General features: G+C 55.4%; 2 protein-coding genes across 6 annotated transcripts; one reads left to right on the plus strand and one right to left on the minus strand.

Annotated features, from left to right (window-relative positions):
• Window positions 1-2405: 2405 nt before the first annotated feature.
• Window positions 2406-10352, plus strand: PKLR (pyruvate kinase L/R). Of its 2 annotated transcripts, none has more exons than NM_001256262.1 (11): window positions 2406-2505; window positions 3369-3551; window positions 6030-6121; window positions 6226-6357; window positions 6491-6677; window positions 6986-7256; window positions 7357-7507; window positions 7807-7959; window positions 8054-8220; window positions 9144-9325; window positions 9941-10047. In NM_001256262.1, the coding sequence occupies exons 1-11, from the start codon at window positions 2406-2408 to the stop codon at window positions 10045-10047; spliced, it is 1725 nt and encodes a 574-aa protein (NP_001243191.1).
• Window positions 5444-21158, minus strand: HCN3 (hyperpolarization activated cyclic nucleotide gated potassium channel 3). 4 transcript variants are annotated; one of them, XM_038543113.1, is made up of 10 exons: window positions 20761-21158; window positions 16974-17403; window positions 15934-16095; window positions 15375-15512; window positions 14864-15010; window positions 14192-14432; window positions 13171-13335; window positions 11032-12731; window positions 6952-8325; window positions 5444-6658 (listed from the first exon to the last, which is right to left on the minus strand). In XM_038543113.1, the coding sequence occupies exons 1-8, from the start codon at window positions 21042-21044 to the stop codon at window positions 12031-12033; spliced, it is 2268 nt and encodes a 755-aa protein (XP_038399041.1). In that variant the 5' UTR covers window positions 21045-21158; the 3' UTR covers window positions 5444-6658; window positions 6952-8325; window positions 11032-12030. The 4 variants fall into 4 exon arrangements, with proteins under 4 accessions (XP_038399041.1, XP_038399040.1, XP_038399039.1 ...); XM_038543112.1 differs by having other exon boundaries at window positions 15375-15515; XM_038543111.1 differs by having other exon boundaries at window positions 6952-8232; window positions 15375-15593; window positions 20761-21157.
• Window positions 21159-22498: the final 1340 nt, after the last annotated feature.

The raw sequence follows: 22498 nt of genomic DNA on the forward strand, positions 1-22498 counted from the left end.
TTAGGGCCCAGCGGATGGGGAGAAAATCTCCAGAAGGCCTCTGACAGGAGCTGTGACCTCCAGCAACCTTGCAGGAAGGAGGGGAGGGAAGATGCCCAGCCTTCCTCTCCTCTGCCTGGTCTCCTATGGGTGCCCCCTTCCAGCTGCCAAGCCCTACAGAAGCCATTGGCCAGGCCTTCAATGTGCCAGCCCCAGACAGAGTGGACAAGAGTAAAGAAAGGATCTGGAGAGGCAGAAAATGCCCAGCCCGCCCTGCTAGCCTCAGCCCCCTCACTGTCAACCGGGCTATCAATTCTATCTTCTTTCCCAGTTGCCATGGTGACAAAAAAGCTGCACATGAGATGCTGAACACTGTTCCAGCACCCCCTAAGTGCTCAGTGAACAGATCCTACTGCCTGCCTGTTGATTTTAATGATTCATTGGCATCTTGAACGTAACCTGCCTAAAACCGAAACTTTGCACGTTTCCCCTACAAACCTGTTAGTCCTCTAGGCTCAGTAAATAGCACTGCCATCAAGCCAGACCTGTCAATGTTCTCCTTCAGGGGCTGGAAGCCTCCCTCTCCTGCTCCCCACATCTGTCCCTCCACCCAAGTGTCCTCCTCCGGAGACACCTCAGGTCTATGTCCCTCTCACCATCCTTACTGCTGCCCCTAGTCTGTCACCTCCCACCTGAGTTGCTCCTAAAACCTCTGGCCTCGGGGTGCCTGGGTGGCTCAGTTCATTGAGTATCTGCCTTCAGCTCAGGTCATCATCCCGGGGTCCTGGGATGGAATCCCACATCGGGCTCCCTGCTCAGCGGGGAGCCTGCTTCTCCCTCTCCCCACTGCTCGTGCTCTCTCTCGCGCTATCTCTGTCTCTCTCTCTCAAATAAATAAAATCTTTTAAACAAAAAAAAAACAAAAAACAAAAACTATCTGGTCTCCCTGCTGCTCTGTGATCTCTACCCGCCAGTCAGAGGGACCTAGAGCATCTGCTGAGTCCTGTCCCTCTGCTGGGTAAACCCAGTGCCCTCAGAGTGCCTGCTTATGTCTCATCTCCAGTCTCAAGGGGACCATGTCCTGTGTGCCAGGCCCCTCCAGGTCCCTCCTAGGCACCCTTTCTCAGGGCAGCGTTCTCTCTCTATAGTGCTAGGGTCTTCTCCTTCCTCAAGGCCTCCACACATATTCTTTCTAACCCCACAGAAAACTCCTTGCTTTGAATTGTCCCCTATAGTCCCTTCTTATCCTTCAAATGTCAGCTTGGATATGAGCACAATTCAAAGAGGCCTTACCAAGCCATCTCATCTAAAATAACATGTCTCCCTCTTCTCCCCGTTAACTTTGCATTTCTGGCACCCTGATCAATTCCGTAATAGCACTTACAAAGTTTGTGGTTGTAGGGGCACCTGGCTGGCTTAGCTGTTTAAGCACCTGACTCTTGATTTCAGCTCAGGTCATTATCTCAGGGTTGTGAGCATGAGCTATCTCTCTCTTTCAAACAAAACAAAACAAAACAAAACAAAACAAAACAAAACAAAACAAAACAGACAAACAAACAAAAAAACCCAAACAAGAAAGTTTGTGGTTGTATATTCATTTCCTTTTTTTTAAAATTTTTTATTTATTTATGATAGTCACACACACAGAGAGAGAGAGAGAGAGAGAGAGAGAGGCAGAGACACAGGCAGAGGGAGAAGCAGGCTTCATGCACCAGGACCCCAACGTGGGATTCGATCCCGGGATCATGACCTGAGCCAAAGGCAGACACTTAACCTATGGAGCTATCCAGGGACCCCATTTTTTTTTTTAATTTTTATTTAAGCAATCTATTCCTAACATTGGGCTTGAACTCACAACTCTGAGATCAAGAATCACACACTCTTCCAACTGAGCCAGCTGGGTGCCCCTCTTGGTGCCATAAATTCCATAGAAGGGCAAAGGCCTTGTCTGTTTTGCTCACCATTATATCCATAGGACCTGGCACAGAGTAGATGTTCAATAAATATTGGCCAATGAGCAAATCGTAGCCAGTGTTATGGTAACAGTGATGCTGTGAGAGCCCCTCCAGAGAATCCCATGATACTGTCAACATGCTCCCGTCCCCTTCTTCAGGCTCAATCCCCTCCTTCCTAGACTTGTCCAGGGCCAACTTCAGTAAAGTACAAAGGGCACCATATCACCAAAATCTCTATTCAGGTCCATGACAGCATGAACAAATTGGAAACTCCTTGGGGAAAAATGGATGAGAGAGGGGGAACACCAGAAGATGAGGCAGAGTGCCAGCAAGTCTCAGGGAGGGACTCTGCATGGGGCCAGGGGCAGTCAGCTGGGTGTGCCCCTGTTCTTTTCTCTGGCTCCATTAGATAAGACCAGCAATTCTGTCCTCCTCTCTTTCTCTCTCCCCACAGCCTCTCACTTTGTAAGCATGTCCAGTCAGGAGAACATACAACCCCAGGAGCTTTGGTCAAGGATCTCTAAGTCCCAAAGGGACTTAGCAAAGTCCATCTTGATTGGGGCTCCAGGAGGTAAGGAAAGACAGCAAAAGCCACTGAATGGAGTGGGGGAATGGGGGTGGAAATCGGGAAGGGGCAGTGGCAATATAAATGCCCAACATCTGCTGCTGGCTGAGAGGGCCTTGGCAGTGGTGGAGGATCTCTGTTTATTGTGAACAACCTGTGTTCAGTTCTGGGTCCTTGTCCAAACCTCCCTCCCAGCCTCTGTAGGCAAGGCGGGGGGCGGGGGGGGAGGGGCGTCCTGCAGCCTGGGAACCACGGGGCGCTCCCTTGTTGCCTGGACTTTGGCCCCTGGTGGTGACACTTTAACCAACATGCAGAAGTCCTCCCTCGCCCGGCCCAACTGGGCCTTGTGCCTCTGACAGGCTGACAAGTGAGGAGCCGACCCCAGGGACAGACAGGCGTTCAGGGGCATGGAGGGTACGGCTGGAAGTGGGGCTCCTCTGAGCTGGGCCGGGTCAAGCTCCAAGGACCCCAGGACCAGGGAAGCATTAAAGGCTCTGGAAACTCAGAGGAGGGGTTGGGGAGCCAGCCAATTGGAAGGAGCTTAGGAGAGGGGACAGGTTAATTCTGGACAATGAGCAGCCGCTGCACTAGACCCGGTGAAGGGCTGAGGTGGAGGGAGCACCCTCCCTCCAGCAAAGCTGCCCTTTCAGCTCAAGGGCAGAAAGTCAGGGGCATAAGGGTTCAGGGAGCTGGACGGTTGAGAACTGGGCCACAGTCGGCCAGGCCTGGATGCGAACCCCATCTCTAGGAAAGGTCAGTGTAGCGCCCAGCTTATCAGAAGGACTCAGTGAAACCTGAAGCGGACAGAGTGTGCTGAGGTGAAGGGTCGCAGGTGCAACAAGGGCCCACTCAGCCCTCTTCCCCTGCAGGACCGGCGGGCTACCTGAGGCGGGCCAGTGTGGCCCAGCTGACCCTAGAGCTGGGCACCGCCTTCTTCCAGCAGCAGCAGCTGTCAGCTGCTATGGCAGACACCTTCCTGGAGCACCTGTGCCTGCTGGACATCGACTCGGAGCCTGTGGCCGCCCGCAGTACCAGCATCATTGCCACCATCGGTGAGCAGCCCCCAGCATCACAGGACCTCCTGAGAGTTTCCCAAGATGTTTTCCCCCTTCTATCTCCTCTGAGACCTCTCCATGTCTGACAGTCATTCATTTAACAAATACTTGTTGAGTGTCCAGCAGGTAAGGTTTTGGGCCCGGGAGTAGATGGGTGAGGTAAACAAAGATCGCTGCCCTTAGGGAGCCTACTATTTAGCTGGGCGAGACAATAAATACTAAACATACTAACTTAAAAAGAAATAGATTATTTCGGGCAGCCCGGGTGGCTCAATGGTTTAGCGCCACCTTCAGCCCAGGGCGTGATCCTGGAGACCTGGGATCAAGTCCCATGTCGGGCTCCCTGCATGGAGCCTGCTTCTCCCTCTGCCTGTGTCTTTGCCTCTCTCTGTGTGTGTCTCTCATGAATAAATAAAATCTTAAGAAAAGAAAACAGCAGTGGTAATCACCCTGTTGCTTATAAAAAAAAAAAAAGAAATAGATTATTTCGTATGTGAGGAAGTAGTAGAAACTATGGAAACAAGAAACGGAGCATATAAGGGACATTAGGGGCTTGAGGTCAGGAGGCAGGCTGTAGCCCCAGGTGGGGACCTATTGTTCTGAAAATTAAATCCAGGATGCCTGGGAGGCTCCATCAGTTAAGCGACTGCCTTTGGCTCAGGTCTGGATCCCTGGGTCCTGGGATGAAGCCTGTTTCTCCCTCTCTCCCTGCTCATGCTCTCTCTCTCTCTCTCTCAAATAAACAAATAAAATCCCAAAAAACAAACAAACAACAAGGAAAGAAAATTAGACCTGAACAAGGGTGTGAGGGAGATGAGAGGAGGCCATGCCCTTGTGAGGGGGGAGGGGCAGGAGTTCTGGACAGGGGAGCAGCCAGTGCAAAGGCTCAGAGTCAAAGAGGCTGGAATGGTTAGAAACCATCTGGGGGAAGAGTAGCAAAATGAAGACACTGTAGGGGAGAAGAGGGTCATGTAGGGCTTGGGAGCCATTCTTTGGGTTTGAGTTGACTTTTCCTCCAAGAGAAGTGGAAGAGGGCTGCAGAATGCTGGGGGGAGAAGAACTCTTTCTTACTTATGCTGTAATAGAGCGGCCCTGGCTGTGCTGCTGCAGGGGTTGGGGGTGGGGGCAAGTGCAGAAGTGGCTCCTGCGACATTTCTGGCTCAGACCAGGTGGGGGCAGTGGAGGTGGTGAGACTTGATCAGACCGTGAGTGCATTTGGAAGATGGAGTTGACATGATCTCCAGATGGGTTGGATATGGGCTGGGGGTGCGGTTGACAAAGGAATCAGAGGACTCCAAGGCTTTTGGCATGAGGCACTAGATGGATGCCTTATCAAGTGAGCAGGAAAGACTGTGGTGAGCAGGTTTTGTGGGGAGGTCTGGAGTTCGGCCTTGTGTTGAGTTTGAGATGCACAGAGGCAATCAGATACACAAGTCTGGGTTTGGAGCAGAGGGCTGAACTGGAGACAGAAATATGGGAGCTGTTGGCAGCGTATAGACGGTATCTAAAGCCAGGAGACTAGGTGACACCTCCAGAGGAGAGAAGGAATGATGACAGAGAAGAGGATGAGGTGTCTAGTGTCAAGGGAAGGAAGCCAGAGCTGAGATGAGCAGCCAGTGGGGTGGGAGGAAACAGGAGAGGCCACATGAGGAAGGTGCGTCAAGGACGAGGGTCAAATGCCAGCGACCCGCCAGCCAGGATGAGCCTGAGAACTGACCATCACAAGGAGCTACCACCCAGAGGGTCTTGGTGAGAGGTGGGCCAGTGTCCCGCTGGACTGAGAGCACCAGGAGGGGGGAACGGACCTGCAGGCAGCAAGCACAGAAAATTCGTGCAATGAGTTTTGCAGCAAAAGACAGCAAAGGAATAGGACTGTAGTTGGAGGGGGCTGGGGACCAGAGATCTTTTATTATGGAAGAAAGTGCAGCAGGGTTACATGCTGATGGGAATGATCCAATAGAAAGGAACACACTGACAGCACAGGGGGCTGCAGGGAGGCTGCATCTGTCTTCCAGCCATTGAGGAAGGGGCCTAGTACCCCTGTGCAAGCTGGCTTTGGGGAGGGACCAGAGAGGTTGGCCGGTGGGCTCTCCGTCACCCAGCTGCCCTGCCAGCAAAGCAGGGGTGGGGAGAGAGCACCTGTCCTGGGTGGTCAATATGAGGCCTCCCAACTCCAAAGGCCCAGACACCCCACAGGCCCTCACCTGGCACATTATCCCCTGCCGTAAACCCTCATGCACCAGGGGACCCTCACTCTACATCACTGTTAACACAGTTGCCTCAAGCTGGGCTAAGGACGCTCCTCTCCAAGACTGCCCAGTGGGCCCCCCCCCCCAATCCCAGGGAAGCAGGTGCTGGCTGACCTGGGAGCAGAGGTTGCATCAGAGAATAAAGGTCAGGTGGCTGGACTATTGTGGCGTGGGGGTGGAGGGGACTCTGCAGGTGGTGGGATCTGAGCGGGATCTCTGCTTTCAGGGCCAGCCTCTCATTCGGTGGAGCGCCTCAAGGAGATGATCAAGGCCGGGATGAACATTGCGCGCCTCAACTTCTCCCACGGCTCCCATGAGGTTTGGGGCGGGGCCAAGGGGAGGCTGGCGAGCTAAAGCTTGCCGGGTTGAGAGGTGGGGGGCCGGGCAACCTGCTCCTGAAATCCCCTCTCGCTGGTCCCCAGTACCATGCTCAGTCCATCGCCAACATCCGGGAGGCCGTGGAGAGCTTTGCAACTTCTCCGCTCGGCTATCGCCCCGTGGCCATTGCCCTGGACACCAAGGGACCGGAGATACGGACCGGGGTCCTGAAGGGGGTGAGAGGCCAACTACGCCCGGGGGCTTCCCTAGGCCCCCACCACCCTGTCAGGGACTGAGTCGCGGGTGGGGGCGGGGCCTGGGAGGGCAGGGCAAGAGGCGGGTCTCAAGGCCCCTCTGGCTGGTCCCTAGGGCCCTGAGACCGAAGTGGAGCTAGTGAAGGGCTCCTGGGTCCTGGTGACCGTGGACCCGGCGTTCCGGACGCTGGGGGACGCACACACCGTGTGGGTGGACTATCCCAATATCGTCAAGGTCGTGCCGGTGGGAGGCCGCATCTTCATAGACGACGGGCTCATCTCCCTGCAGGTCAAGAAAATAGGTGCGCAGGAGCCTGGGCCCCAGGCGGGCGGGGACGTGGGGCGCACTCCCTACCCCAGCCCCCTTGCGGGGTAGACCTGCGGCCCCCGCCCCCGGGACTCCCGTGTGCAGACTCGGGGGATCAACCCGGGGTGGGGGGGCTGGCGGGTTATCTGCTTTTTCCACACACTCTCCTACGCCTGTCAGATGCACAGGCCAGGCCCAGGATGGACAGACAGGAGGACTTGGGTTCCTGACCTCTGGGGGCCCAAGACCCTGACTCTGACCCTGCTCACCGGTCACCTGCACTGGCTCTTCCCATGCCCGCAGACCGGAAGGGGCTGGAGACCCAAGTGGAGAATGGAGGTCTCCTGGGCAGCCGGAAAGGCGTAAACCTGCCAGGCGCCGAGGTGGACTTGCCGGGGCTGTCTGAGCAAGACGCCCAGGACCTACGCTTCGGGGTGGAGCATAATGTGGACATCGTCTTTGCCTCCTTTGTGAGGAAAGCCAGTGATGTGGCTGCCATCCGGGCTGCTCTGGGGCCGGAAGGACGGACCATCAAGATCATTAGCAAAATTGAGAACCACGAAGGCGTGAAGAAGTGAGGCTTGGTCTTTGTCCCCATTGCCCTCCTCTTCTCCAGCCTACCTCTCCCTGGCATCTCCTGGCTCTTCCCAGCCCTGACTCCCCCAACCGCCCAGGTTTGATGAAATCCTGGAGGTGAGTGACGGCATCATGGTGGCACGGGGCGACCTAGGCATCGAGATCCCTGCTGAGAAGGTTTTCCTGGCCCAGAAGATGATGATTGGTCGGTGCAACTTGGCGGGCAAGCCTGTCGTCTGTGCCACACAGGTCTGGAGTGAGCCCTCAGGGCCCTGGGTGTTCTCTGGGTGTTGGGGACACCTGAGGGTCAATACCCACACCTTAGGTCTATAGCACATTTTGCTGTCCAGGGTTTGATCCTCAAACAACAAAGTTGGAAAGAGATTCTGTGAGCCCTATTTTCGGATGAGGAAACTGAATCACCAGAATCACATAGTTTGACTGTGATCCTGGCTTTCTGGGCACTCTGAGAGTGGCAGAGAAGTAGCTTGGGCAAGTCCTCAGTCAGAGTGTGAGCCCTACAGCTCTGACGCCCAGATGTCCCCCAGATGCTGGAGAGCATGATCACTAAGCCCCGGCCAACCCGGGCAGAGACGAGTGATGTAGCCAATGCTGTGCTGGATGGAGCAGATTGCATCATGCTATCAGGGGAGACCGCCAAGGGCAAATTTCCTGTGGAGGCTGTAAAGATGCAGCATGCGGTAGGAGCTTAGAATGCTAGGCAAATGGGCCAGAAGACCAAGCCCCTTCCAGGCTCTGGTGCCCCCGCATCTCCTGACCTCCTGCTCCTTGCAGATTGCCAGGGAGGCAGAGGCTGCTGTGTACCACCGGCAGCTGTTTGAGGAACTGCGCCGGGCAGCGCCACTGAGCCGCGATCCCACGGAGGTCACTGCCATAGGCGCGGTGGAGGCCGCCTTCAAGTGCTGTGCTGCTGCCATCATCGTGCTGACCAAGACCGGCCGGTGAGGGGGACACTGGCAACACCAACAGAGCTTTGGGTCAGGGGCAGGCTGGGATGAACTGCAGGCTTGGGTTTTGTCTTGTTATCAGGCATGAAGACTGTCATTCTGGGGCAAGAGGAGAGGTAGCTAGTTACCCAAGAGCTAGAGGGCAGGAGAGGCAGATCTTGGAGCACACTGGGAATCATCCCAGTGAGCTCCAGGAGGTTGGCAGGGGAAGGTGACATCACGGGGCACACTGGCTTCCAGGACACGGGTTTCTAGGGGCCCTCGGCAAGTCCCCTGCCCTGAGCCCACAAAGCCTTGTAATGCTGAGGCATTGCAGAAGGGCCCAGAAGGCCTTACTTAGTTCAGGTCTTTGCTCTGAAATCAGCTATGATTCTTGAGTAAGTCACCCAGGCTGTAGAGACCTCTGTTTCCTTGTGGGGTTGTGACAATTAACAAAAGACATTTGTGAGTTAACTACTACATGTAGGGACATTCTCAGAAGGGTTTTATACTTCTCAAGGTTTTTTTGTTTTGTTTTGTTTTAATTTATTTATTCATGAGAGACAGAGAGAAATAGAGACATAGGCAGAGGGAGAAGCAGGCTCCCTGCAGGGAACCCGTTGTGGGACTTGATCCCCAGACCTGGGATCATGCCCTGAACTGAAGGCAGATGCTCAACCACTGAGCTACCCAGGTGTCCCAAGTTTTTTTATTATCTGCTCTGATCTATCCTTCATTATCTCCTATCTACCTTGTGTAGTAAGAAGGGCAGGCATTCTTATGCCCATTTTACAAGGTGAGAAAAACAAGGCCCAGAGAAATATGATGATTCACCCAGGGCCACACAGCTTGTTTGTGACACCTGGGACCAGAACCCAAACCTTTGTTTCCTGGTTCAGCACTCTTTCACTGTTCTGAACCTTCTCTGCCTCCTTCAGTTCAGCACAGCTGCTATCTCGGTACCGGCCTCGGGCAGCGGTCATTGCTGTCACCCGCTCTGCCCAGGCTGCCCGGCAGGCCCACCTGTGCCGAGGGGTCTTCCCCTTGCTCTACAGTGAACCTCCAGAGGCCATCTGGGCAGACGATGTGGATCGCCGGGTCCAATTTGGCATTGAAAGTGGTGAGCCACCTACATTTCCTCCCCACACAGCCCTGGATCTGTATCATCAGCCCCCTGACCTCACTTTCATACCCATTCCAAGGGCCTTGCCTTTTTCCTCTGATCCCACATTTTCTCTGTGATGTTCACTAAGACATGGAGATATTGTGGCCTCCAGGGGCAGGGGGACATACTGAGGAGGAGGGCAGTGGGAGAGAGGTCAGCCTAGCTGCTGCCTGCACCAGGTGGCCAGAGCTGGATGGGACATAAGGAGTAAGAGGTGAGAGGACAAGGGGGACCCAGTCCCCCCACCCCCACCAGCTGGAACTAAAATCTAATTTACAACTGACTGTGATCATACCCCACCCCTCCTTCCCTTCAGCATAGCAATACAGGTGGACAGCCTTGCTACGTAGTCGCAAGGCCCCTGCCACCCCATGGACACCCCTGCAGCTCTAACAGACTGCAGCAGTCACATTCCCTATGTGGCCATCTATGGCACACACTGTACAGTTTGCCCAAGACACCTTCAGGCCAGACTGGAACAGATGGAGGGTTGTGGCTAGTTCTCCTTATAGGGCTGGCCTGCAGCCCTGTGGTTGATTGTCATTTTCTTTCCCCCACCCTCCCCCCCAGGAAAGCTCCGTGGCTTCCTCCGTGTGGGGGACCTGGTGATTGTGGTGACAGGCTGGCGACCTGGCTCTGGCTATACCAACATCATGCGAGTGCTCAGCATATCCTGAGATGCCACGCCCCACTGACCCAGCCCAACCTGGATCCCATGCCCCAGACCCCAAGGTCCCCCTTGCAGTCCTCCCTGCTGAGGCCACATCTGCCATCTAGTCCCATTCTAGGGTGCCCCTTCCCCTCTCCATTTCACGCAGGACCCCAAAGTCTGTGTCCAGTTAAGCACTGACCATCTGGCAAGTACCAATCCTACATTCCCTGCACTCAATGCTCTCAGCTGGGCCCTAAGATGCTCTGAGCCCTTAATCCTAGCTTAACTGGTTAATTCTATCCCCCTAGGCTTCAATATACCCAGGATGGGGGTGGGGGACAGAGGGACAGGGCATCTCCACAAAGTCACTATGTAGATTACGTTTCCTGTCCATGCAGTCTGGTCCTTCCAATGCAGCCCTCGTGATGGTCAGGCATCTCCTGAGGACAGTGCCATGGCTTCCTTCACTGTGATTGCCAGTGACCTCAAAGTACCATCCTTTCGGGGAAGTGAGGGTAGACAGGTGTGGGGAGCATTGAGAGCTGGGTGGGCTCATCTTGTCACTATCTTCACAAGCTCTGTGGGGCTTGCAGGCCTCTACCTGGCTGCTCTTATGTGTCCCTCACACTGTTGGGTCAGATGCCAGCTGCCTCCTCCTGCACCCAGGAACTCTTTCATGCCCTCTGTGCCCCCACCCAAACCAGGAGGCAAAATGGGTAGCTCTAGTTTCCTTTTAAACCTGGCTGTTTGGAAGCAATTCTAAAGCCCAGGACTTTTCAGTCAAGAGGAAAGGTTTAGGGTCCTGGCAACATTCTCTGATACTGTAGAGCAGGTGCAGGAGGAGAACGGGGTGAGAAGGCAGAGGTACTGGCTAGCCTGCCCTTCCCCAGGTCTGGATACCTCGGGTCCTCCCCTTACTCTTGCACCAAGAGTAAACTCCGTAGGAAAAAAACCCTGACAAGTAGCAAGAGTCCTCCTCCCCACGTGGGTAGCCCTTCCTGCGACTCACCAGGTAGACCTCCCCAGGTAGGCTGAGGGCTCCGCAGCACTGCTGCCTGCCAGTGGAGCTGAGCAAGGAGCACAGGCGCCAGCAGGGAGGCCTTGCTCCTTCCTCTCTCCCTATGAGGAGATGTGGAGACAGATGGACAAAGGAATGGCTGAATAAAATGAATTCATAGTAAATAAAACTAGCAAATGATTAAATACAATTATTACATGGTTGAATAATAAGAATAAACAAGAAAGGATGGGAAGCAAAGTGCCACCTAAGGATTCCGGCTCTTGCCCCTCTCCTGCGGGATCTAGTGCCCACCATCCCTCACCCTCTGGGGGGACGCCACCAGGGCCAGGCACAGGGAGGAGGTGGCTCCCCATCTACAAGAAGCCAGTTCTACCACGGGGACAGAGAGTGTGGGGACTCAACAGAAGACATGTGTTCCTGTTCTGGAGTGGGGGCCACAGGGTGGGGATGGTCCACACATGGCAGAGAGGGTGGAGCTCAGACATCTGTTGCCAGCAGTGGAGGCTCGGGGACTGGCAGTGGGCGGCTGTGCTAAGGAGACAGGACAAGTACAATAGGCTTGGGAAGGAGCCTGCGGGGGCGCGGGCAGGGAAACTGAGACCTCTGGCTGCTTGGCAGTGATGGCAGAGGCAAGGAGTTGTGCTTGGTGAGGCAGGGGCCTGGGCCTGGGCCTGAACCTGGTGGGACCACGCCTGGGGCACACCCTCCTCAGAGGCCTCGGAGTCACTTCTACTTGGCAGTGAAGACATCTAGCTCCTGGCACAGTGTGTTGAACATGGTAGGCGCTCAGTACGTTTGATGAAGGGGTGAACAGATGAGGAGAATGCTAGACAGGTTGTGGGGCGCCTGAGCTGAGGACAGAGAACATCTCCTCAGGAATAAAGGGAGATATTCCCACAGGGCTGTGTCTCAGGTCTTCTTGGCCTTCCCCAGGAGGCATCTGCCCTCGGGCACACACGGCTGCACCCCACTGCTTCCCCAAGGGTTTCACATATTGGCAGAGAGCTGGGGGCCCCGAGGGGCAGCTGGCTCAGGCACTGATGGCCTGGGGGGCTGGGCTGTCCCTGGAAGCTTGGCCAGGAGCCCTGAGGAGGACAGGCGTTCACTTCCCAAGCCCTTGCACCCAGGAGAACCATCCCCAGCTGCCCGTTGAGGCAGAGAGGGTTGGGAGGCTGAGAGAGGGCGGCCCCGAAGTCCTAGTCGCCGTCCACCTCCTCCTGGGGGGGGACCCAGCAAGGATACCTGGGAGCGCCCAGCCCGGGACAGGCTGGCATGGAGGGTTCGAGCAGGTGGGACAGGTAGGCGGGAGGTAGATGCCCAGGGACCCCGGGCCAGCAGAGGGCCAGCTCGGACGGGCACTAGCGGGGAGGCTGGGGAGCCTGCTGAGCGTCGAGCTGAGCGAGCAAGGAGGGTGACTGGAGAGTCAGGAGACAGGGGCAGAGGACCCCGCTGGTGAGTCAGGGCAATGGCCACGCTAGAGGTCACAGCAGCTGCCTGCAGGGGCGCGTGCACCAGGGGCTCCCATAGCACCGGCTTTCCACTGAGCCGAGCTCCTGTGTCTGGGGCTAGACCCCGGACACCCCGGGCCATGTCCCTGTCATGCTGGACCAAGTGCTGCTCCATGGTGCCCCCGCTGCTGCCTGGACTGGGCTCAGAGCGTTTCCGCTGCAGGACAGAGTTCTTCTTGCCTAGAAATCATTCCAAGAGGGAGAGAATGAGGACAGGAACAGAGTCCAAGGTGAAGGTTGGATATCAGAGCAGGAGGAGAGCAAGACAGAGGCAAAGGATGGCAGTGGGGTGAGGGATGGGGATGGGGGTTGGGGAAAGAGGGTCATGGACAAGAGTATGGATCAGAGATGGCAAGGGTCAGGGAGGGGAGTACAGATCAGAAACGGTGAGGGTCAGGGACTGACTGGTCCTCAGGGAAGGAAGACTCTGGGCAAAGAGACTTGGGACGTTACCTCCAGGGGTAAGAGACACTGAGCGACAAGGATAGGGAGACAGTGTTGAAGGTCTACTGGGGCATTTGCTGATAACGGGTTGTGACTAGATCCTGGGCCCTGGGAGTCCAGGGGGTCCTGGCTTTGGAGGTAGGGCACGGGAGCAGACAGGGTAGATAGGCCTCACCGATGCGGCGCAGCCGATCCATGGCTACAGTCTCGAAGGCCCGGCGCATCATGGGGAACTCCTCCAGCACAGCGTTGAAATGGTCCACGCTGAGTGAGTAGAGGCGGCAGTAGGTGTCAGCCCGCACGCTGGCTGTGCGCCGGCCCCGCGTCAGCAGACAAATCTCTGTCCAGGTTGGGAGGAGGCCCTCAGAACCACTGTCCCCAAACTTCCCTCTCACTGGGCCTGCAGCCTCTGATCCAGTTTCCTCAGGTTCCTCCCCACCCACACCAAGGTCTCTAAACACCCCAAGGGTTGTCCTTCTCCAGACATACATAATTATAATCCCTCTCATTCTCTCTGAATTAAAACTGACAAACAGGTGGATCTTGCTGGGCCACACGCACAAAGTTATTCCACTCTGCTTTAATTCCCACCCACCTCCCCTGCCCTGGCCCAAGGGGCAGGCCTAGGACAGCTCCTCGGTGTACCTGCCCTCCTGCCCCTTGAAATGGAGTCAGGGCAACCAGAGAAGGAGAAAAGCAGTGCCAAAGGGCAAAGAGCAATGGGGATGCTAGGGAGTGGAGGGTGGTTTGGGGCCTGAGAGAGTACAGAGCTTCAAGTGGCTTTGGGCAGCATCTGGTGGGATGGCCCCCACTGCCACAGCCCGGAGCCCTGAACCATCCTGCCAGGGTATCTATCCCACCAGGGAACCGTCAAACTCAAGCCCCTGGAACAGCACAGCTTTATTCCTATCTTTCCTTCATCTCAGAATCCATGGATTTTACAGCTTAAGTGTTCTAAAAGGCCCACTGGCCCAGAAATCTTCAAGTTGGCTGTGACTGGACTCTTTTGGAAGCTACTTAAAAACACAGAGCTCCAGGCCTCAGGCCCCAAGACCCTGGTTAAGCAGGCCTAGGGAAGGGCTGGAACTCTGATTCTACACACAGCCAGGTACCAGGCAGGGACACTGATCCGGGGGAGTGATCACCCTCTGTCCTCAATTCCAGTCCCTCCCCCACCCCCCCCGAGGCCTGCTGACCCCCAAAGTAGGATCCATCCGTGAGGCGGGTGTCCCGGGCGCCGCGGGCCAGCACACTGAGCAGCCCATGCTGGATGAAGTACATCTTCCTGCCCACGGAGCCCTCACGCACCACGAGATCTCCCGGCTGGAAGACCTCAAAGCGCAGCTTGGTGAGCACCGCCGTGACGAAGCTGGGGTCAGCATGGGCAAACAGCGGCATGTGGGCCACCAGGCCACGGCAGGTGAAGTTAATGATCTCCTGGGCAGGGGAGGGGCCTGTCAGGTAGGCTGTGCCCCCTGCCCCTAGGTGCCCCCTTCGAGCTCATCTGTCTCAGAGGCCCCACTCCTAGGGTCAATATCTGCTAAAGGATGGGGATGCTTCAGTGGCTCTAGGACCACCCTAAGTTCCTGCCTTCAGAGCTCTCCCACAGGACTGTTCCCCCAAAACAGAGGTCCTTGCTGCCCCTTCCCAGGGTTTGTATGGGTACTTCACCCATACATACTTCACCCCCATAATATCTTCAAGAAAGACCCTAGTCCCTAAAAGCCTCCCAGAGGCATGGCCTGTGATGAGGTCCTCCACAGGCCTTACTCCCTACAGATGCACCTGACCAGCGCCCTTATCCCAGATGGCACCCCACAAGCCCAGGTCCTAGAAAATCCCCCCTCTGGGGCCCTGCCCAGCCCCACCTCCCGAAGCGGCTCGCTCAGCTCGCCCAGAATGCTCTCTTCATCGAACATCTTGCCCTGGTAGCGATGCTCATAATACTCATGGATGCGCTGCCGGGTGTCGGCCGGCAGTTTGTGGAAAGACATGTACTGCTCCACCTGCTTGTACTAGAGACCCACCAATGGCCAGTAGGTGAGAGGACGAGACCGTGGGGCAGGACCGGCCGCAGGGGTGGGTATGGGAGAAAGATCATGGTTGTAGGCCAGAGCCGGAGGGGTGAAACATGGAGCCAGATGGGGTTGTGCCAGGCGACAGAAGGACGTGCAGACACAGGGCAGGCACACAGCACAGTCACAGGGAAACCCACACACGGGCAGAGGAAGGGTCCGAGGACAGGTTCACAGGGACAAATGGACACAGGGCAAGACACAGAGACCCAACAGGGGCATTCATCAGAACAGGTCTCAAGTTGGGCTACCCAGCCTCTAACCCCCTTCCAGGCCTGCACCTTCCTCCTGGGGCCCTGCTCACCTTCTCCTGGTATTGCCGTCGGGAGGAGTCCAGGGACTGGATGAGCGCAGTGGCATGGCCGATGAACATGGCGTAGCACGTGGCACCCACAATCATGCTGAGCATGGTGAGCCAGACGTCGGGCATGCCTACAGGTGCCTGCTGCCCGTAGCCAATGCACAGCATGTGGCTCATGGCCTTGAACAGGGCATGGGAATACTGGCGCCCCCATGAGTGGTTCTGGAGGGCAGAGTGTGTTGCCGAGCTGGGCACAGCCTCCTCAGATAGGTCTCATTCTCCTCCTGCAATCCCCCCTCCTTCTGTCCTTTCTGACCCCTGCTTCTTAGACTTGCCTCCCAGGAGGCACTTCGGTTTGGCTCTGGGGTCTGGGGGTCAGAAGGGGCATCTCTGCATCTTAGGGGCCCTAGGTGTCCTTCCCTGCCTGCTCCCCACATAGAAGCACTTCCTCTAGGTAGCTTCCCCCTATTTCCTCCCCACCTCCTCACTCCATCATCTCCCGCCTCCTGATAGAAGAGCCCTCGGAAGGCCCAGAAGTGACAGAGCTGTGGGGATTTCTCACCACCATGTGGTTGATGGAGACCCAGCAGTCAGGAGGGAAGTCCTGCAGCATGGGGACCAGGAACTGCAGACAGCCATCCCAGTGACACAGCAGCAGCATCATCCCGATGAGGTTGAAGATGCGCACCACAGCACTGGCCAGGTCATAGGTCATGTGAAAGATCTGAGGAGTCCGAGGAGCGGCTGCTGTGGACAGGACTCCCTCCCGCTGGTCCTCCTCTATTCCTGGCCTTGCAAATTCTTTCCTTGCACTTCTCTCTAGCCCCAGCCCCCATGAATTTTTAAAATGCGGCCATTGTTCATGTGCATAGAGCCTTATGGCATACATATACAGCTAATACAAAGTCGGCTGCATTACTACTCTCATCAATAGGAAGTCAATGCCAGTCATGTGCCCAGAATCAGTGTCACAGCAGAAACTCGAAGAAACTTACTGCACAAGCTGCCTAGGCTGTGCCCGGTAGAGAAGAGGAAAGAGGACATCTTACAGTGTAATGTCCCCAAGGCATGCGTGCAAGGATTCATGCCAACAGCCCCTTCCTCTCCCATAACACTAAGAGATGACTTACTATTTTCCAGGCACTGTTCTAGGAGCTTTGTGGGTATTAATTCCTTTAATCCTCATAGCCTTATCATACGTCAGTATATTTAATGTCTTCATTTTATAGTAAAGGAAACCAAGTCTCATATAGTAAATAGTAAAATGAGGATGTGATCACAGGCAATGAGATTGCAGAGCCCACACTCTGAACCACTAAACTCTTCTCCCCTGGAAGCTGAAACTCCCTTCCACAGCTTGCTCCCCTCCCACTTCCTCCTTCCAGAGGCCAACTAACCTACAAGCATTCCTCTGCCCTGTGCTCCATTCTCCTCACTTCGGTGGGGGGCACCCTCCAAACCCTCATTGTGTCCCTGCTTCTGCCCCACCAACCCTGGAGAGAGCCCACCCAGCTGCCTCACCCCATAAAGTCACCAGGAGCCCCACCCATAGCGCTGTCCCGGAGGAGTCTGCGAGCCCCCCTGCCCACCTCCCCGCCCCACCTCCTCCCACTGGTGTATGTAGCGGATGAGGCGGGAGAGGCGGAGCAGCCGCAGCAGGCTGAGGATCTTGGTGAAGCGCACAATGCGCAGCGCCCGCGCTGTTTTGTAGACCTCGGCATCCAGTCGTGGCTCCAGCTCCACCACCAGAAAGATGTAGTCCACCGGGATGGAGGAGATGAGGTCGACCAGGAACCAGGTACGCAGGTAGCGCGACCGAATGGCTCTTGGCGCCAGCAGGATTTCGGCACCCTCCTCAACCACGATGCCTGTGCGGAAGTTGAGCACCAGATCCAGCAGGAAGAAAGTGTCAGAGAGGACGTTGAAGACGATCCAAGGCGGGGAGTTCTCTTCCTTGAAGAAGGTGATGCCGACAGGCAGCACAATGAGGTTCCCCACCATCAACAGGAGCATGATCAGGTCCCAGTAAAACCTGAGGTGGGGGTGGGACTGGGAGTGAGACCACGAGATTTCACCATCCACCAGACAAACAGCAGATAGCCTGACACAGCAAGAGTGGGCAAGAATACAAAATAACAGAATGACCATTTACAACTGGTGGGAGTGTAAGTTGGGACCACCACTGGGAAAAATAGTTTGGTATTATCTAGTAAAGTTAAACATTTGCATTCCCTGCAACCCAGCAATTCCATCCTAAGTATATTCACACTCAAGGGAAGTATGTGCTCCAGGAGTTACATATAGGAATGTTTATAGCAGCATGAAATCTGGAAATAATCCAAATGTTCATCAGTAGGAAAATGTAGATAAATAAGATAAGTACTATAGATAGACTGTGATATACTCGTGCCCTGGAATAATCTACAACCCTGAAATCACCCAACAACAGCTACCATTCTGCAGCATGGATGAATCTCACACATCTAGTGTTGAGCAAAAGAAAAAAATGAAAGGATACATACTGGGTGATTCCATTTGTGCAAAGTTCAAAAACAGGCAAGACTAAGCTGCATTATTTAGAGATTCACAGAAAAGTGGTAAAACTATTAAAAGAAAAAAGTAAGGATGTGAGCCACAAAAGTCAGAATAGTAGGTTAGGGAAAGGGTTGTAGGGTGCTTCTGGGCACTGGCAATACAGTCTCTTTTCACCTGGGTGGTTGTTACATGAGGATGTGCTTTGTGATTACATGTATATGTATGTATATAGGCACATGCATGTATGTTTATATGCATACACACATGTATTTTAACTATATGTAAAATATACCATTATACACGAAACTGCTATGTAGAGACCTGCCATATAGACATGCATACTATATAGATATATCTACTATATACATCCTTACTATATACACACACATATTTTTCTTTAACATGTATAATATGTATGTAATTTCTTATCATGTACATGATTTATGTCAGTCACTAAATATTTTTAAAGTTAAAAGAGATCTAGTACCCTGTGCTAATCCCACAGGGTTGTTGGAAAGACACACTCTGAGACAATGGATATGACAGTGCTGTACAAGCACTAGTTGGTTTTATGACTCACCCACCTTTGGTTCCCAGATTTCTGAAGAGGTTGCTGCTTCTTCCATCTCCAGCTCTCTGCCCCTTCCTGGTCTAGGATTTCATGCCCTCCCCAGCCCTCCTTCCCAACCCAGTTGGACCCATGGTTCCTGGTTCTCTGCTGGGATCTACTCATCTATGTCCCAGGGTGCGGTGGTCTGTTCTGCCTCCCATCTGAGCTGAGCTTTTTAGGGATGCCCCACACCCTCCACAGCACTCAGACAGGGCTGCACACAGAGCAGCTCCACAGGAGATCCCAAGGCAACAGGCTTAAAGCTCTGCATTCCTTTCCTTCACTCATCTCCCTGTGTCTGCTGGCACTCTGGCTGAGCTCAAGCAAGGGCATTGACAGGGGAGAGCCACACTGCTGTGGTAGACATGTGGAAAGAAGAGGTCAAGAGGATGCTAAGCGAAGCCTCTATTCAGAGAAGACCACTGGACCACCTGAGGGCCCCCATTAGCTATGGCAGTTTTATTTCTATTTTTTTTTAAGATTTTATTTATTTATTCATGAGAGACACAGAGAGAAAGAGAGAGGCAGAGACATAGGTAGAGGGAGAAGCAGGCTCCATGCAGGAAGCCCAATGTGGAACTCGATCCCAGAACCCCAGGATCACACCCCAAGCCAAAGGCAGACACTCAACCACTGAGCCACCCAGACATCCCTATTTCTTTCTTTCTTTCTTTCTTTCTTTCTTTCTTTCTTTCTTTCTTTCTTTCAGATCTACTTATATATTTTAGAGAAAGAGCACAGCAGGCGGAGGGGCAAAGGGAGAGAAAGAGAGAGTCTTAAGCATACTGAGCATGGAGCTCAACTTGGGGCTCAATCTCACCACCCTGAGATCACGACCTGAACCGAAACCAAGAGTTGGACACTTAACTGACTGAACCACCAAGGTGCCCCAGCTATGGTGGTTTTAACTCCAGAACACACCTAATCATAGCACCAAACCAGGACCCAATCCCTTCTGACTTTGACTACAAATCAATCTTTTCAGCTTCTAAAAGAAATATGGGGGTTCCCAAATCCAGGCCTCCAGGAAGCCCCTCAGACTTTCAATCAACAACAGATCCTTGAACCCCTTCCTCCTCCACCTTCTAGACCCCTGGAGAAATCCTGTAGTGTGAGCTGGGAGAGGAGAGAAGCAGAGGGCTTGCCCAGCCATGGAGTATCTTCACAGCCTGACTCACAGGCAGTCACAAGCCTAGCGGGTGATGCAGAAGAGAGGAGGGAGAAGCAGCATGATAATAAGGGGGATACATGGCTTCTGGGGTTACATCTGAGGGTAAATGGGGGAGGAGAGAAAGATCACAGGAAACTAGAACAGGTGTTATTGGTGGGGTGGGAATAGGGCAGAGAAGAGGGAAGAGAAAGGAGCAATGAGAGAAAGAGGAATATTTAGGGAGTGTGTATGGCTGTGGATTCAAAATGATGTCCAGGTCTCCAAAGGCTCCTGATTCACACCTCACCCTTTCTGCTCGTTTTGCACCCCATCTTAGGTGCTTTGGACACACCATTGCCTCATCCAAAAGCTGTCCTTCATTTCCCCCCAAGGACAGGGCTGCTCTCCTCCCCTAGCGACCTTGATGTAGAGGTACAGGCTGATGGGGACTATGCAATAGCCCCACCTCCACCCTCCGTTCCTCCGTCTCTCTAATGGTCACCTGGGAGGGTGGCGGTGGCCCCAAGTCGCTGCCTCAGCCGCTCAGAGTCCTGGCCCAGTCCCGCTGCATCCCGCTTTCAGCACCAGGGACAGCGACCAGAACCGCCGCGGAGACACCCCCGGCGCCCGCCCCCCAGCACCCCTAGTTTATCCTGCTAGCCCGCCCTGCTGAGCTATACGGGTGCTGGGGGTGTAAGCGCAAGGGTGAGAGATACTGGAACTCGGTTTCTTCCCCAGGTTGACCCCGAGCCTTGCAACATGACATAATTTCCCAGGTCCCCAGCAGACAGGACTGCCGGCGGCAGTCGTCCCTAACTCCAGCAGTCCCTGTGGTCCAGGTGGAGTGCCTGGTTCCCGAAACAGGAAATCCAGGTCTCTGGTGTCTGCTCCCGTGTCAGGTCACCGAGGACCTCCAGCTGGGGGTCTCTTGCCCAAGAATTCCCAGGTTACATTGGGGGAAGTGACTGTCTCCCCCCCACGACCCCTGGGCCGGAAATGAAGTGTCCATGGAGGGTGGGGCGGGCCCTGCGCCCGCGTCGCGGCCCGTGGGGTGCGATCTGTGTCCCCCGCCCTCCTTGCTGGGTCCCCAGTACCGGAAGTCGCTGTAGGGGTGGATGATCCAGGCCCCCGCTGACTTGACCCGCTCCTGCTCGATTTCCACAGCTTTGTGGCTGCCGAACACGCGAAGGGAGAACTTGTTGACCGTGGGCTGGAGCAGCGTCCCGAGCTGCCTCCGCTTGGGCTCGGGCCCGGAGCCAGGCCCGGGGGGTGGTCCCGAGGCCGCGGTCGCAGGCGCCGGGGCAGCAGGAGGCGCCGCCTCCAGCCCCGGGGTCGCCCGTTCGTCGGCCCCCGTCGTCTGCCGCTGCTCTGCGTCCATGACGCCCGTTGGTTACACGCTTGGCCTCGCAGACCCTGCCGCGGCCATCTGGGACCCCGGCCCCTCCCGGAGTGGGAGCCGGCACAGCCCGCCGGGCGCCGAGCTGCGGGCGCTCGGGGCGGAGGGGGTGTGTGCGCCAGACTCGCGGGCGGGCGGGCGGCGGGCGGGGTGCGCGGCGCCCCCTGGTGGGAGCCGCCCTGTCAGAAGGCGAGGCCGACGGAGCCCGCCTCCTGGAGGACCCCGGCGTGGGCGTGACCTAGAGGGGGGCGGCTCCAGGAGCAGGAGGAGGCGGGGAAACGCCGCCGGAGTCGCGGGGGCGTGGCCTAGCGTCGTGGGCTTTTGGCCAATGAACGCTAGGGAAGCGGGGCCGCCTGCGAGTGGCGGGAAAACCGGACGCTGGTGGTAGGTCCCAGTCTCCCGAGGGCGAGGTTTCGGGGCGCGTGGAAGGGGTGGCCACTCTCACCCGGGGACTTTCTGCGTTTCCCTTTCTTCCTCTCATTACCCTCCAGGGCATATTCCTTTCTTCTCATCTTCTCCAGACCCCTCCCTCAACTATTTCATTTCCGAATACATTCTGCCATCTTCACCAAGACTGACCCTGAAGGTCACGACGTGGACGCTGAGGACACAAGATGAATACCCCAGTCCCAGCCACAAAGCCACTCTCGTCTGCGTCTGCCCCGCAGACACACACGGTGCCAAAAGTTCCTAAAAGCTCCAGTTCTTCCACTCATATCCGTCTCCCGTTGCCAGCGCCTCAGTTCCAGCCTTCCAGTTTTCACCCCGATTGTTTCAGGGGTCTCCACGAGGGCCCTACATCCTCTTGGGCACGTCCTCCCACCGCTGCCATAGACTCAAAGATATTTTGTCCTTCACACCTCTCCACCCTCTGCAGGACCCCATTTCAGCTCTGTGAAACGACGTGCAAGGCCCTGCAGAATTTGGACCTGATTTCAACAGTCTCTGTCCTGACTGTGCCCCCTGGAAAGCCAGGCCTCCGTGTCCGAATGCCGTGTTCTGTCTTGTCCCCAGCTCTCTGCAAATATACCCTCTTAGGCAGCGCGTTCACGCAGCCTGTCGAGGACATCTCCAAGCTCCCTCCCCGGCTGGGGTCTAGTCCAGGGCTCTCTCACGGCCTTCATGGCAGCTCCGGCCACGAGGCTGCTGTGGTTCACGGACAGGCTCTCTATCGCATAGACCGCGAGGCTCTGAGGGACAGGAGACCTGCGCCTGGCACAGCGTAAACGCACGCTGGCCATGCATGAACGGCCTGTGCGTGTAAGAGGAAGGGAACTCTGCACTCTCTCCTATCAACCCTTCATTTCCCTTCCTCCCCTATTTTAGGAAACTTTCCTCAACCATTTCCGGCTAATTGACCTCGATCCCAGCTCCCCTCTGAAGCGTCCTGACGTGCACAGTCATCCTCAAGTTGTTCCTCCTTTTCCCTTCGTGAC

The sequence above is a fragment of the Canis lupus genome, chromosome 7 (genome assembly GCF_011100685.1).
Source record: "Canis lupus familiaris isolate Mischka breed German Shepherd chromosome 7, alternate assembly UU_Cfam_GSD_1.0, whole genome shotgun sequence".
In the NCBI taxonomy this organism is placed as follows: domain Eukaryota; kingdom Metazoa; phylum Chordata; class Mammalia; order Carnivora; family Canidae; genus Canis; species Canis lupus.

Excerpts from the sequence above, each read along its gene's own strand:
- HCN3 (XM_038543111.1), bottom strand. The coding sequence starts at position 21,044 with ATGGACGCAGAGCAGCGGCAGACGACGGGGGCCGACGAACGGGCGACC. Across the intron at positions 16,096-16,973 it reads ACATACACCAGTGGGAGGAG|ATCTTTCACATGACCTATGA; the intron begins GTGGGGCGGGGA and ends CGGACTCCTCAG. Across the intron at positions 14,433-14,863 it reads TGAGCGAGCCGCTTCGGGAG|GAGATCATTAACTTCACCTG; the intron begins GTGGGGCTGGGC and ends TCCCCTGCCCAG.
- PKLR (NM_001256262.1), top strand. The coding sequence starts at position 2,406 with ATGTCCAGTCAGGAGAACATACAACCCCAGGAGCTTTGGTCAAGGATC. Across the intron at positions 6,122-6,225 it reads TCTCCCACGGCTCCCATGAG|TACCATGCTCAGTCCATCGC; the intron begins GTTTGGGGCGGG and ends GCTGGTCCCCAG. Across the intron at positions 6,678-6,985 it reads CCTGCAGGTCAAGAAAATAG|ACCGGAAGGGGCTGGAGACC; the intron begins GTGCGCAGGAGC and ends CCATGCCCGCAG.